Here is a 15,773-nt window from a genome sequence, read left to right on the forward strand (position 1 = left end):
CTTCCATCAGAAATACCCACCAGTTTCACTGATCCTCTAATCACCCATCCTTAGCTACCTCGCTAGAAATCTACAGGGTGTCCTGTACTGAATTCAGAATCTTCCCCTTTGTGTCACACAGGAAAAGGACCTAGCCAGTAGCCAGGATGCTGCCCAGTCAGGTGAACGGAATGATGCATTTGCTACAAGGTTTGAAACTGGGAAAAGTAGGAAAAATTTAAGAGTGTATTTTTAGCAACAGGAAAGGATTACTAACTAATCCACTACCAATAAGCAGTTAATAATTATTCTTACCAGGAGAAACTGGTAAGATCACAGATTCTCCTCTGGCCATGGCCGTGGTCTGGAGGGGACGGTGAGAAATGGGCGGGGCACAGTGAGCACTGACCACCAGCTGCTAAGATGAATGCAGGCCGAGGGAGAGGAAGGAAGCCTGGTAGAGTGGCAGCATATTACTCCGCCATCAATCCCCACCAGGACCAACTCGGTACTGAGAGGAAAGACAAACAATGTGCACTGTGTTAACCCACTCCAAAGTTTAAATGAAAATTTCTACAAACTCTATAAAAAGTTAGAAAACCCAGTAAAGGCTGTGTTAAACATTCTCCCTAAAACAGCCTGCCAAAAGCCGCTCGGCTGGGTGCCAGAGTGCCAGCCTACATGCTCCATGCTCAGGGTGACTGTGGGGCTACTCCTGGGAAAACCACACTGAAACACAATGGCTCAGGTGCACGGGCCAAGCTGTCACCACTCCCGCTGTGAAAAGCACAATTGGGAAGGAACGTGGGACATTGGAATTGCTGGGCACCTACAGAAGGCTCAGTACCTGAAAAGAATTGATATTTACCAGGGAATGGGATAAATCTCTCACTGGTGATGCCACAGGCTAAAGATATCCCATAGAGAAGACAAGAACTTTAAAAGTTAGATTTAATCCTTCATATCACCATTCTTCAGGGATGGCAAAAATAATAAAGGACAATGGAAGATTAAAAAATATTTCCAAACTTTGTAAGAGGGAAAATCATATTGCACTTAGAGTTCTAAGCAGGAGGACAGCCATGTCACAAAGCCAACTAACCTTCAAGGAACCAATCAAATGGGAAAAGTGTAAGAGCACAGATATGGACGTTAAGCCACACAGAAGTCAAACAAAGACACTCCACTAAGTCCGGAAAAAGAGCTTTAGTCCAGTTGCGTCAGTTTACCATGTGACTCTCGTGGAAGACCATAGAAAATCGCAAAGGATTAATTCTAGTTATTCCCAAAGTACTAGAAATTCATTTGAAAGAAAAAAAGTGAGACAATAGCAATTTAAAAAACTGAGCAATTAGATGAAAGGGGGTAGATTTTTCTTGCTTGTATTAAAACATTTTAAAAGTACAGAAATGCCCTAAAACTGACTAGATAAAAGAAAAGAAGTCATTCTGCTCTTCTTTCACCCCAACTCACAGCCCCCTGACCCCCAATCTCGTTATGGTTTCCTGGTTTCTGCAGTAATTCCATGCCATATACTTACATCTGAAGAAATCCAGCGGGGATGCCTCTGAACCACAACAAACAACAATGGCAAAATATCCCTAAGGGTAACAGTGACATTCATATCTTGGCAGTAACCAACTGCTATCTAACTGGAGTTAAGGCCTGATGAACAGAAAGGGAACCAGGCTTGGTACCCAGAAACCTAGATAACTACCATCCAGGGCTCATGGGATCATGAGCAAGCGTCTTCTGTAAGTCATGTCTCTCTAATTGCTTGGTCCTGTTATGTGCTTTGTAACCATACTGGTCCAATCACAGCACCGCTAGCCAGTAAAGGCACCCCCTTCCCTCTTTACATTGAGGGACACAGATGGGCCCTATGTTTGACCTGCACAGTGATGCTCTGGGCCCCGCAGAAGGCTCTCTGGACTTGGATGGCATTCGCCTCTCAAACTCTCTGCACCTAAGCAGCTCCTCTCCTAGCATTAAGTCCCTGGATCCTCAGCAGTGCCTCTCATCCCTCTTCACCTGGCTGTATTCCTCACTCACAAGTTCTCGCTTCTAAGCCTCAACTTCATGTGTCTGCCAGTAATGGATGAAAGTTTTATCACTGTCCTTCAGTGGGATTTACTCCAAGGGACACAGGGCTTCACTCAGGAGATCAGCACCAAATGCTGCACTTCCATTAACTGTCTTATCCTAATCTAGGGGAATTCTGAGTAGGAACACATTTTCTAGCAGGAATGCCAAGCAAAGTTCTGCACTGATGATTTAGAGAAAGATAAACTACTTTTCTTACACACATTCCGCACTAATTTAAGTACCACAAAGCTATCTGCCCCTATTTCACTGACATTTAATAAAATCCATTTCTTTCTTCTAGTCGTAAAACTGCCTAGAGACCCACTGAGCATGAATGCTCTACAAAGCATTTTCGGGCTCAGTCATTGAGCGAACTGGCCTTAAAAGCAGCTGGTTAATTTATTTGGTTTGTCTTCCACATCCTGTATTATCGAATTGTCATTATCCCAATACTGAGAGCAATTTAAGCTCAATGGGAGCTAAGTACACAGAGAGGAAAAGCTGTTTCCAAGAGGTCTATATTTTTGTTGCTGTTGGAGAAAGTATTTCAGGGCTTTATTTCCCATAAATCCACATTCTGGCAGTCAGCACTCTCAGTACTTATATTTCAATAGGAGCCTTCACATACCAGCAATATACTTTATTCTTCTGTGTTTTGTGCTGATAGATGTATCTAACACTTTTCTACATTACAGAGTGGTGTAGCATGCACACCCCAGAATCTCCCACACCTGCGTCAGATCCCTAACAGGTTGCAATAAAGCCTTTGGTTCTGGTCCCAGTGCTATCATTACCAATCACCCACTCTCCCCTGACAGAGGTAGGTGTATGTTTCAACCGTGGTCAGCTGAGGATCTTCCAAGTTTGTGGACAGCATAACTTGTTAGTCTTCCTCAACATTTGCAATGATGCTTGCTTTGAGCCAGACCAAAAAAAAAAATAGGAAAGTCTTGGGCAGTGAGGATCATGCCATGGGAAGTAGATATGGAAGACACCAGGTATGGTCCTATAGGAAGGACCAAGGGTTTCAAGAAAAACAGATTCCATAAAATATAACCTATACTAAGTCAGATGAGAAATTAGACAACCAAAGGTAATAACATGGTGGGAACAGCAGGGTGGTAATGGTATATACCTTTAACCTCCACACTTGGGAGGCAGAAGCAGGTGAATCTCTGAGTTCAAGGCCAGACTAATCTACAGAGAGTTTCAGGTTTGCCAGGGCTATACAGAGAAACCCTGTCTTGAAAAAACAGTAAATCAAAATAATAATGTGGGAATCTTTTAAAATCATAAATCTCAGCAAACCAGAACCTACCAAGGCAATCTCAGTAAAACAAGACCAAGGTATAATGGTAGGAAGTCTTATTATGGGACTTAGAGATCAAGAATAAAGTTCTAAACGCAGAAAACACAGGACTGGAGGGATGTTTGCGTGGCTAAGAGTGCTTGCTGCTTTCCCGGAGGATCAGAGCTTAGTTCTCAGCATCTACATCAGGGCTAACTGGCCTCCATGGGCACCCACACATACAAGGCACACACAGACCTCACATACCCTCCCATAACTAAAACTGAAATAAGTCTTTCCAGTGGAAAAGACAACTGAATGAAGCATTAGCCACTGTGGAGAAGGTGCTGGTTGTGTACAGCAGGGAGGAGCTATAATTCTGACACAGCCATGAGTAGCCAAGTAGCCAGCAGTGTAAGTGGGAACCTTCATCTTACTTCTTGCTTTGACTCAGGACCAAGGTTTAAAACATAGTTTTTTGTTTGGTTGGTGTTTGGTTTGCTTTGTTTTAATCTCCACCAAGAAATATCATACAACATAGCAAGAAAAAGGGACATTCTCAAGTATATTCTTGCTTTAAACTCTCTGTTCATTTCCGGATGTTATAATCCTTCAGACTTCTTTTTCTAAAGGTGATTTCATGTGCTACAGAAATCACCATGCATACAAGGAGCCCCACAGCCTGCTTGGTCATCTATGTGCTTTATAGGAAGTATAGGAAACATGATGCTAAGCACCTGGAAGCTAGCTAATTTTGTGAAAACTGTATGGACATATTGATAGTTGAAAACAAAACAAAACTGAATCATTGTAAGGTAAAGTCCACTTAGCAATCAATAGCTTCAAAGTAGGAAATCAACATGAAAAGAAGATACTAAATACCAGGGGTCCGATGAGGAGCAGTTTCTTTTGTATTGTAAAACAGATGACAAATAAAAATCTGTGGATCAACCTATCTACCACTACAAGCTAAATTATCAACTTACCCATTCTGAAAGATAGACCATTTAACCCTGTCACTGTAATACTTACAGATGCAAGTTCATGACTATAAATGTCTGAGAAATGATTGAAACATTTATCAATAATAATAATTCTGCTTCCACACAGATCCATAACAACAGACTTAACAGATATGGGATCATATTTCAGATTGAGGCCACCTAAGGATGTATCTCGAGGTCTGGACTTGAGGTCAGACCTTCAGCAGTAGGGAAGAGAAAATCTCAAAGTTGCTCACATCTGAACTCATGTCCAGTGTCAGGAACAAAAATCTCTAATTTTATGTGCATAGTACCTCAACAATAAATGGACCACTGGAGGGGAATCCTGGCAAGCAAGATATGAAAAAGAAATACAAAGCTGATAAATTTGCATAATGTAAATTTATCTGAATTAATGGATTTGCATATTTGAATAAATCCTTCATAGTTCTATGTAAAACAAAGGTGAGGAAAACCTTAAGATCATGACTGCCATCTACAGAAGAAGCCAAGTTAAATGAGTTCAACTCAATTTGCGATCATCCATCACCTTCCCTATCATCTTTATGAAAGGCTGATACTAATGGGCACACAGTCAGTCATGGGTAGGTCTATAAAAGGGGCAGAACCGATGGGTTTTGAACAGACTCATGTCTATAGGATGTGATATACACACAATCATTTGTAATTTGCAATCAACATATGAAACTACTTATATGCTTCAATTTCTACTTGTAAGTTTTATTTTTATTTGGACTTCTATATAGTATCTCCCTGGGAAGAGAAATAATTATCCCAGATCTAAACAATATTGGTAAAAAGGCTTAAGGCTACTCAGTAGGCAGCAATAATTTGTGTTCAAACTGACAACAAATATCAAGTGGACAGTCTTCAATGCCCTGGTTTCCATTATAATATTAAAAGCTGCCCAGAGCAAAGAATGTCACCATACAAATTACAAAGGTAGATATGGATGTGAATAATATCAATGTTCAAAATTTCTAATAGTTAAAAGACATTGCAGAATAACATTTGGCAGAGAACACAATGAAGTAAGCTATTCACGCATAGCTGGTAAAAATGAGTATACATTGTTTGAAATGTATATTTATTTGGCAAGTGTTCAAATACATAAAAAGTAGCCATAATCATTGATCTAATAATTCTAATCAAAAGCAGGAAAATAGTTCAACCAACAGACAAAAGATCATGCCCAAAGATTCATAAATTCAGCAAACAAAGAAAATGGCCAAGTACAAAACTGGCAAAGAGATAGGAAAATATGCTTGATGGCTAGTTATTATATCTAGAGTATTAATATCTAGAATATACAAGAAATTAACAAAATTTAATCACGAAAAGAACAAGCTATTCAATAAATGGGTAACTGGTCTGAACAAATACTTCTTGAGAGAAGAACAAATGACCAATAAATATATGAAAAACATAATTTTTTTGGCAGCAGGGAACTCAGATTTCATGTGCTTGAGACGCATGATAGTCAGAATGGCTTTTACAAGAAACACTGCAAACGCTGATGAGAATGTGGGAGAAGGGCCCTATCACCTGGTGTCGATGAGAACGGAAATCAGTCACTGTGGAAGTTGGTGGGGAAGCTCCTCAAAAAACTAAAAGCAGAACTCTCTTATGATTCTGTTATATCACTCCTAAACATATAATCCCAAGAACTCTAGTCATACCACAGAGATATTTGTTCATCCATGTTTTGCAATATTATCCTTAATAATTAAATCATGAAATAAACCTAGGTGCCTACCAGCAGAGGGAAGCATAAAGAAAATAAGGCATAAATGCATAATAGAATACTAGATAATCACAAAGAATGATATGTCACTTGTAAGAAATGAATGAAAATGGAGATTATGCTGAGTGAGATAAGTCAAAAAGGAAAGACAACCTATAAGTAGAAGAGAAACCATTAGGGAAAGGAAACAAGGGAAGGGAGAGACAAACAATGACAAATAGGAAGAAAGAAAAGAGTGGGTTATAAAAAGGGTAGATAAAATCAAAACACAACATATGTATTATGGAAATAATAGTGAAAAATAGTTTCACAGTGAAGCCTATTAATTTGTACAACTAATACACATTGGTGGGCTAGATCTGGAGCGCAGCTGCTAACAAGCATGAGGTCCTAGGCTCTAATCCTAGGACAATATAAATCAGATGTGATTATGAACACTCCCGTATCCCTACCAATCAGAATATGGAGGGAGATGAATCAGAAGTTCATGGTTATCCTTAGCTACATTAGCAGTTTGAACCCAGAACTCTGGACTATGCAAAACCCTGTCTCAAAAATTCATTAATGATAATAATGGTGAAAAGCATTTCTACCTTCATCACAAGTAGACTGTTGACAAACACTGACACAAACTAAATGTTCAATAACAGAAAAATAGCTAAGAAAAAGAAACAGACCTGTAGAATGGAGTAATCAGGCAACTATCAAACAATACTGAATAAACAACTTCAAGAATATAGGGAATTTCATATACTACAATTTTTTTTTAATTTATTTATTTATTAAGGATTTCTGCCTCCTCCCCGCAACCGCCTCCCATTTCCCTCCCCCTCCCCCGATCAAGTCACCCTCCCTCATCTGCTCGAAGAGCAATCAGGGTTCCCTGACCTGTGGGAAGCCCAAGGACCACCCACCTCTATCCAGGTCTCCTAAGGTGAGCATCCAAACTGCCTAGGCTCCCCCAAAGCCAGTACGTGCAGTAGGATCAAAAACCCACTGTGATTGTTCTTGAGTTCCCATTCTTCCTCATTGTCCTCTATGTTCAGCTAGTCCAAATTTATCCCATGCTTTTTCAGACCCAGGCCAGCTGGCCTTGGTGAGTTCCCGATAGAACATCCCCATTGTCTCAGTGTGTGGGTGCACCCCTCGCGGTCCTGAGTTCCAATTTTTAAGTAAAAACAAGTCCTAAATTGAGATGACTTTATGCATTCTGTCACTATTTTATTATAAAATAAATGAATGCTTCCAAAAAAAAGGATGAAATGAATGCCAATGTAGACAAACAAGTATGTTCATAATCCTGTTCAGACACACCACAACCACTGATTTGGTGTATAGTCATTCCTGAATGTGCCTATATACATAATTATATTTCAAAAACAATGCCATGAGACCCCCTCCCCTGGAAAAGTATGCCAACAAAAACACTTTATCAGATGCGGGCACTTTGCTTATTCTCCCTGACAAAGAAAACGGTTGACATCTGGAAAGGGCCTGCTTTGTCACTCACAGGGAAGTCTTGGTCTTCTAACAAACAAGCAACTTCACAGAGCACCGGCAGTGTACAAGGCCACTCTGTGAGCATGAAGGATTTTGGTACAAACAAGATCACTTCATAACTATATCTCAACGAATGCGTTTCCCAAAAATAATCACACAAAAATACACAGGATGAATCCTGTCTAAAGTGAGAGACTCTGAAGTTCTTTATGCTTCAGCCTTGACTTAGCCTCTGTCTTCCTAAATACGGCTTATTTAAATACTTAGAAGACAATTACTCTGGCCTCTTTACAGCATCCATTCTAGAACAAACACTTGCCTTCTTAAGCCTCCTCCAAATCACATCCTGAAATTGCCTCCATCTTAAAAGATCATCCTTCTGCCATCCTCCTAACACGCCATGTAGTTCTGATGATCTACGGCTGATGTAGGGCACACAGCCCATCTAGGTTAGTTAGTCTGTTTCAATCTTCACTGTTAAAAATAACAAAGAGCAATACTGGTTGAAAGTTTAAAAATAAAGAAAATACCAGTACAAGATTTCTCCACAGTAAAACATTCTTAAATACATACATACAAAGAAAAGTACCTGTTCACATTTCTTTCTCCAATGATTCACAACATTAACTTCTCACCACATCATCATTCCGATTAATAAATGATCTTACTAACGTCATTCCACTACTACTTACCCACTCGCATTCTTTTGAAAACCACAACCCACTGTCACGATACAGTGTGCATACAGTAACACTAGCTGGAACCCTCCACAAAGATGTGCTTAACAAGCAGATCAGAGCTCCTTGAAATGAGCACTTTAGGTTGTATGAGTGATACTAACAACAGTTGCACCTGTAACCCCTTGTTTTACTCAGTCCTACATAGAAAGGAAGGAAGGGACAGACGGAGGGAGGGAGGGAGGGAGTATTAGTAACAGTGGATCGGTACTAAGCCCCGCAAGAAAAGATGATGAGCATCTTCCCACTAACTGACAAATCTAATACTCAAATATGCAATGAAAAATGCAGCAAATGAGAAGTGACAGTGGCTTGACTGCTCCAGGAAGAGGAGGCGTCAAGGAGGTGCTGTGATCAACACACATAAGCCATACACTGAGAGCTGGGCCACAGTCCGCAAAGTGCTTGCCTCGTAAGTACTAATGCATGAGTTCGATTCCCAGAACCCATGCAAAAGAAGACAGCCATATGCTTTTAATTCCAGTATTGGGGAATCAAAGGAAGGCAGATTGTTTGAGACTCAATGAATAGCCATCTTAGTCTACACAGTGAGGTTCAGATCAGTGAAAGACCCTCTTTTTTAAAAAAAAAAAAGGAGAAGGAAAGAAAAGTAAACAACAGCTGAGTTTGTTCACTGGTCTCCACTCGCATGGTCAGACACAATTACATCATATACACATACATGTAAACATTCACATATACACATGCATAAACAACAAAAAAGAACTATTATATATGGAGAATTTAGTTGAACTTGCAGAAAGATCTTAACAGACATTTGACAGCTTTGTGTCAAGGGAATCATGAAAGAAAATGAAGCTGGTATGGACCCTTTCCACATTCCACATCTACTAAAGAGCTGAAGACTGGGAATTCTACACAGAGACACCAGGAAATCAACTGACATTTGGCATAGATGAAAAATAAAATGGAAATGCTGTGAGTTAAATGACTGCTAGTTTAAGAAATGGATTTCTATACTTATCATTAACCAGTATAAAATATACAGAAAACTCTACCAACATAAGTTGTCATAGAGTTAATTTACAAATTGGTTTATATGACTGAGAAAAACAGTTTATGACAGTTACATTTGTGTGCTACTTCCTGCTAGTTGGTGTTTCTGCAGTGTTGATCTGCCGACATCATGAAATACTAGGAATAGAAATGCAACTGGAAACACAGCATGTAGAAGAAAAGGTGACTTTTTAAAAGCAGGTCAACATAAATCATTAGCTCATAAACTTGGTAATATCCTGTGGCTTAATACTAACTTGGCTAGGAAGTCTTCAAGCAAATATTCTTAACTCTTCACAAATGCTCAGTTGAAGAGAGTAATAAAGAGTTACATGAGATGGTACAGGCTGCCTATGGCTATCCCATGACAATGTTCACAACTATCCTGGACAGCCACATCTTTGGACTGTGTATACACCGTACAGAGCTAGTGTCTATATCCTTGTAACCCTAAAAAAACATTCAGGTCCAATCTGACCAAAAGATAAGTAAGCACGTAAGGAAATACCTCTACATGCTGAGTTTAGCGATCACAGCAGGACAAAAAGGCTCCTTGGCAATCTCACTGCTAAAAACATTTACAGCTGGGATAGTTGAAATGGAGGTGTCGGGCATAGGGCAGAGATTTTCTGTCTCAAGCTGTGTAAGTTCTTAGGATTCAATGTACAAGACAGTGACTGTATTTAATAGAAGACTGAAATGTACGGAGAAACTAGATCTTAAGTCTTTTATCACATATAAGAAAATATAACTACATGAGAGGACTAGGTGTGTTTGAACGAATCCTCAGATTGTACTGTATGTGTTAAATACACCTCTATAAAACTAGAAAAATAATCTTGAAAATGTTATAACTATATTTTAAGAAAGCTATTTTATTGAATCATCCTTTAGAATATTCAAATGCAAATTTTTATTTGCAGATCATCACTGGAAGCCTACAAGCAAGATATAATGCAATCAAACCACCACCCCCAAGCAAACAAAAAAACCATAGCACAAAGCCTCCAGCCCAGGAGGGAAGCGACTGATCTCATTTCATTCACAAAGGTCCTTCCCTGGTTTGCTGACTGACATCTTCCATCATATAAAGCAACCTGTGTCCACACCCAGGCTCCTTTACTTTATCCCACAGCAATGCCAAGCAGCTGACTATCTCACTTCTACAAATGAACTCACTGCAAATAGTGGCACCATGAGCTAATAATTTGTCAAAGAAGTCGAATCAGTTATCACTGAAGTGTATTTCGGAGTTCAAAGGTAAAGGCTGTATAAAGCTGTTTATCTTGCTGACAGAGAAAGCCGCACAATTAAAAGAAAAAAGCAGCCAGACGGGATGCACCTGGCAGCTTTATGTCTAAAGCAGAAACTCGCTGGCTATGCTTATCTATTAGTCTTCTTCCTACTTGTATAAAAATCCACTGGTTCCTTGCATTAGCACTCCCTGCGATGACACTTTTAAAAGAGACTTCTTTTTTTCTTTCTTTTTTTCAAAAAAAAAAATGAAACAGAATTTTGAATAAGCTTTTTATGCTCAAGTGTCAAGCAGTGAGTCTATAAATTCAACTACAGCATTCAACTTCTAAAAAGTTGAAAACTACCTTGAGAGCCTAAAAAAAAAAACCAGCATTAGCTGCTCTTCCAAAGGTCCTGAGTTCAATTCCCAGCACCCACATGATGGCTCAAAACCATCTATAACTGTAGTCTCATGTGACCTGGTGCTCTCTTCTGATGTGCAGACAAAGCATAAAATACATACATAAAATACACAAATACACAAATCAATCTTTTAAAAATATTGCAAAAACTAAAATATTAAATAAAATGTTTCATTACTCTTATGAATAGCCCACATCCCTAGCCTATGGGCCACTTCAACCCTATCACTTCTATCAAAGCTGGCATATAATGTAAAGGACTACAGAACAGATAAGTGTGTAATGAGTGTTCTTACCAAACACCTATTAAATTAGTGTTCTGAGAAAAACACCTATTCCACGTCATACCTCCGTCTGGAAAGTTCTTCTCTAGGTTTTTGAATGTCAAGGTATTTCTGACTCAAGTCTCTCAATTACATAGTATTGCCTTTATTTTTCTTTTCTTCTGTATGATGGATCTGCTTCCCATCCTTTACAGCAGACTTGGGTGCCTATGACATATCCTTGTAAGGTTATCAATAGTTGTTAAACGTAGGACTCTTCAACTGATTCTGTTAACTTCTGGTTCTCTTTTAAAACTCCAGTTAGAATAATAAGACTCTGTTTTTGGACCAATGCAGTCTTTGCTTTCCTCATTTTTCAAGGTTTATAAACATCTATAACTCAGTGAGTATCTCCTGAAGGTCTGCCAACATTTTCTAAATGAAAACAATCACTAACAATACTCACTACTTAATATCTATCATCTATAAAAGCCCTTTCTTACTTTAGGGAAAAAAAATCAAAGTGGTTAAGCGCACTGGCTGTTTGATCCAAGCTGAATCCCTGGATCCACATGGTAGTTCATACCACCTGTAACTCTAGTTCCCAGGGATCAGACGCCCTCTTCTGGGCTCGGAGGGCACCAGGAATGCATGTGGTGCATAGATATACATGCAGGCAATATATATATATATTATATATATATAATATATATGTTATATATATATTATATATATAAAATAATGTTTTTAAAGCAAGATTTCTTCACCTAGATATGATGGTGGTACACAGATACACATGCACACAAAATAGCTTTATAACAAAACAAAACAAAAAGATCTATTTCATAGCCTAGACATGGTGGCTACACCTTTAGTCCCAGAACTTGGGTGACAGAGACAGACCGTTCAAGGCCAATCTGGTCTACATAACTAATTTCAAGAGAGCCTGTATCAAAGTAAGTAAGTAAATAAATAAATAAATAATAAAACTCTATCTTCATAAACCCATTTTAACAAAACAATGTGAAAACAATGTAGCACAGGCAATCTTTAAAACGTATATACTGTATGCACAGAAGAAAGAAATGTTCTGGAGATTTCTACAACCATACCAAGCCCATAAATTCTGAAAGTACCATTTTAACTAACGATGTCATCACAGTTTATAAAAACAAATGCAACATTTTACTATTTGAAAAGTGTAGACTTACATAATAAACTTAGTGGATACCAGGAAACAAATCAATAGTAAGCATGTGTTTCATAAAGCTCCTAACACTTTGTAGATTTTATAGTGGCCTATTAAAGAGAGCTCAAGAATGTTTCAAGAACAGTACCTGTGCTGGGATGTAACTTGATGTTGATTGCTTCCCTAGACCCTCAACCAGCACCTAATCTCTGAGCTCTTATGCTGTGGGATAATGCTCTTGTACAATGTAAAGATTTGTTACTCATATTCGTTTAATAAAACGCTGATTGGCCAGTAGTCAGGCAGGAAGTATAAGCGGGGCAATCATATACTATGAGAATTTGGGGAAAAGGAAAGGCAGAGATGGAGCTGTCATCCAGATGTAGGGTAAACAAGATGAAAATGCCTTAACTGAGAAAAGATACCACATCACTTGGCTAAACATAGATAAGAATTATGGGTTAATTTAAGTTATAAGAGGTAGTTAGTAATAAGCCGAACAATAGGTCAAACAGTTTATAATTAATACAAGCCTCTGTGTGTTTATTTGGGACTGAATGGCTGTGGGACCGGGTAGGACAGAAACTTCCATCTACACTCTTAGATTCCAAACTATTAATAAAAGCATCCTTTTAAAGCAATGTTTTAACATGGCAGCATATCATTAACTCTTTATCCTCGCTGAATTCTAACCAGTGCACGGATTGCAGTCAAAGTGAAGTGAATTTATGCAAAAAATTTCTCCTAACGAAAATCTGTTTAATAATGAAATGAGGGGTTTTAAAATTATTCTTCCTCAAAGTTGTCACAAACAAGGAAGGTATTTAATTCTGCCTAAGGCAGGGAATGTCAGATTAAGCCTGTGATTCCCATGACTAACAGCACAAACATTTTGTGTGCTGTGAATGGGACTAGAACCAAACAACGAGAATGAGCTAGACGGTGGGAAGGGAAAGTCTAACTCCTAAGAAGAAATCAGAGCTGGTGTCTTCTTGATTGTCTGCCACAGAATGGGTCCCCATGTCTGCCACATAGCCTTGAGAATAAGAGGGAAGGAGCAACGTGTTTTCCTAGCACCTCACTCTATACAATAACACAGGGAGAAGAAAGTTATTCACATAGTGGAACATTCTAGATGCTTTGGAATGTGGGTCTCAAAGCCACCCTGTACAGCTACATCACTACTGAAATCATCCAGAACACCTGTTTTTTCAGGGGCTCTCTACAAAGTAATATCTTCACTTCTAGTATGTTTGTTATAAGAAAACTCGATTTTAAAAATGCTTTGCTAATAAATATAGAAAACAAATGATACACAATCACCATACTCTCTCATTTCAGGATTCAATATTTCTATAAACAGAAAGAAGTTCAGGATGGTTTTGCTTCCTCATTGCTCTGAGCAGCACTGAAACCACACAATGTGCCATGAACACACACAGTCACTCTCCTCATACCACCTCAGCCTACAGGAAGTGTGTCACAAACAAGAACAATCCCTACCTCAATCACTTTTCGTTACTTTTAAATGCTGCCTCTTTTTTTTTTTGTATGTGGAAGGGCCATTATTTTCACACTTTAGGACGGCTGTGAGTTGGCTGAGGCTGCACGTCTCTTAGAGACTGAAGTCTCACCGTTTCATTCCACCTTCATTTGTCACAGGGCACACATCCTTCAGAGACACCCAGCATTACCTTCTTCCCTCCTGTCACAAACTGCTTACAACTGGATCTCACGAACTGTGGGTGCACAGCGATGATCTACAAAAGAAAAGGACCTGGTTTAAAAGTCACAGGCACGCTTGAGAAGCCTTCGTTCACTATGAGCAGCGTGATCTAAAACCTGGACCTGGGCAGGGAGCAGGGCATTCAGGAAAGGCTGTGCAACTGTGGAGAACACCTTAGTCTTGCTCCTGTGTAATAAAATGTCTTCTCTGAAGCAAAATCAGTTACACAAGAATGAGGGGTTCTAGCTTCTGGCTGAGTGAGGCACTCTGAGCAAACTCGTCTGCTAAAGGCTTTAAAGCAGATGGACCACAAAGCGGGATTTCTCAACCACTGGTAACGAAGTACACTGCCTAGAAGTACTCAGAGAACTGGGCCGTGTGGAGGACTCTCCTGAAGCAGCAAAGCAACAGTGAACTTCCAGGGCTCAGTCAGCCTGGCTCTCTTTGAGACCCATCTCTTTCAGTGTAAGTTTCTCCCTTCTGACCTTTTCATCCCCAATTACCCATGAAATCGGAAACTTTAGTAATTTTCAGTTGAAGACATACTACATTTCTGTAATTAGCCAGTACATTTTCCTCCTCCAATGGGACAGGTTACTGGATTTCTCTACACTGTTGTCGCCAGGGTTTAGCATACATCCTCTCATTCTTGTGAACATTGCTATTTGGTAGATCAGTGCTCGCTGCAGCTCTGCCCTAACCCATGCTAACTTCCAACACAGACATGAACACTGCATTTCTCCAAGTTCTTAAAATCTCTAAAGAGTCTTGCAAGCTCTCTCAAAACACATAACAAACATCTCTCCTCAAAAATACTATGCACACGCATGCACACACATGTAATATAGGTACAGTACAATAAACCAGGAGGGCCGAGGGACTAACTGCTCCTCTGTGCGGCATCAGCTGGGCCTAGCCTCCCTCCCAGTGCCTGTTGACCAGGTTGGCCTCAAACTCACAGGAGATCTACCTGCCTCTGCCTCCTGAGTGCTGGGATCAAAGGCATGCATCACCCGTCTGGCTTAGTGGCTATTTTTATTTCCACTGCAATCTTTGAGAACTTCAGAGTATCAACATCAGTCTTCTCTTTTTACACAGTAACTATAAACTGGCCAAATGTACAATGCCTTCACTCAAATTGTTACCTAATACAATTGGTGAGGCTTCTTCAAGTCATTACTAACGCAGGACACTGGATTTATCCTCAACACTTCCATCTTTGACTTCACTCAGCCATGCTGTCACTAAGGCTCCAATGTCTACCTCTTAAAAACTGTCCCAATCCACTTCTCCATTGTGAGCATTCAAGGTTGCTCCCTTTACCAAGCTTCGTGGTACGTTGCTTAGTACACTACATCAGCCTTCTAAACTGTCTCTTTCCCAGGGACTCTCCTGTTTAAATCCCCTTCCTTCCCGGCAAATGAGCTTTCTAAAACACATGTCAGATCTTATCTATCCTTTACTACCAGTCAATGTCTGAAAAGATACATGAAAGAAATCACCTCCTTTAAGAGTACATGGGATACTTTAGCATGATTGCTATCTCCAGCTGATCTCTCTGCCTCTTACCCACGGACCTTCCA

At 39.6% G+C, this 15,773-nt stretch overlaps 1 protein-coding gene across 1 annotated transcript in view; it reads right to left on the minus strand.

Annotated features, from left to right (window-relative positions):
• The window catches only part of Vps41 (VPS41 subunit of HOPS complex), a 143,131-nt gene that overhangs the window by 55,310 nt on the left and 72,048 nt on the right, over nt 1–15,773 (minus strand). The window contains exon 7 of the mRNA XM_075970144.1: nt 14,159–14,224. Coding sequence (XP_075826259.1) covers nt 14,159–14,224 — 66 coding nt within the window. The remainder of the gene's footprint in view (nt 1–14,158; nt 14,225–15,773) is intronic.

The sequence above is a fragment of the Microtus pennsylvanicus genome, chromosome 4, assembly GCF_037038515.1.
Source record: "Microtus pennsylvanicus isolate mMicPen1 chromosome 4, mMicPen1.hap1, whole genome shotgun sequence".
Taxonomy (NCBI): Eukaryota; Metazoa; Chordata; class Mammalia; order Rodentia; family Cricetidae; genus Microtus; species Microtus pennsylvanicus.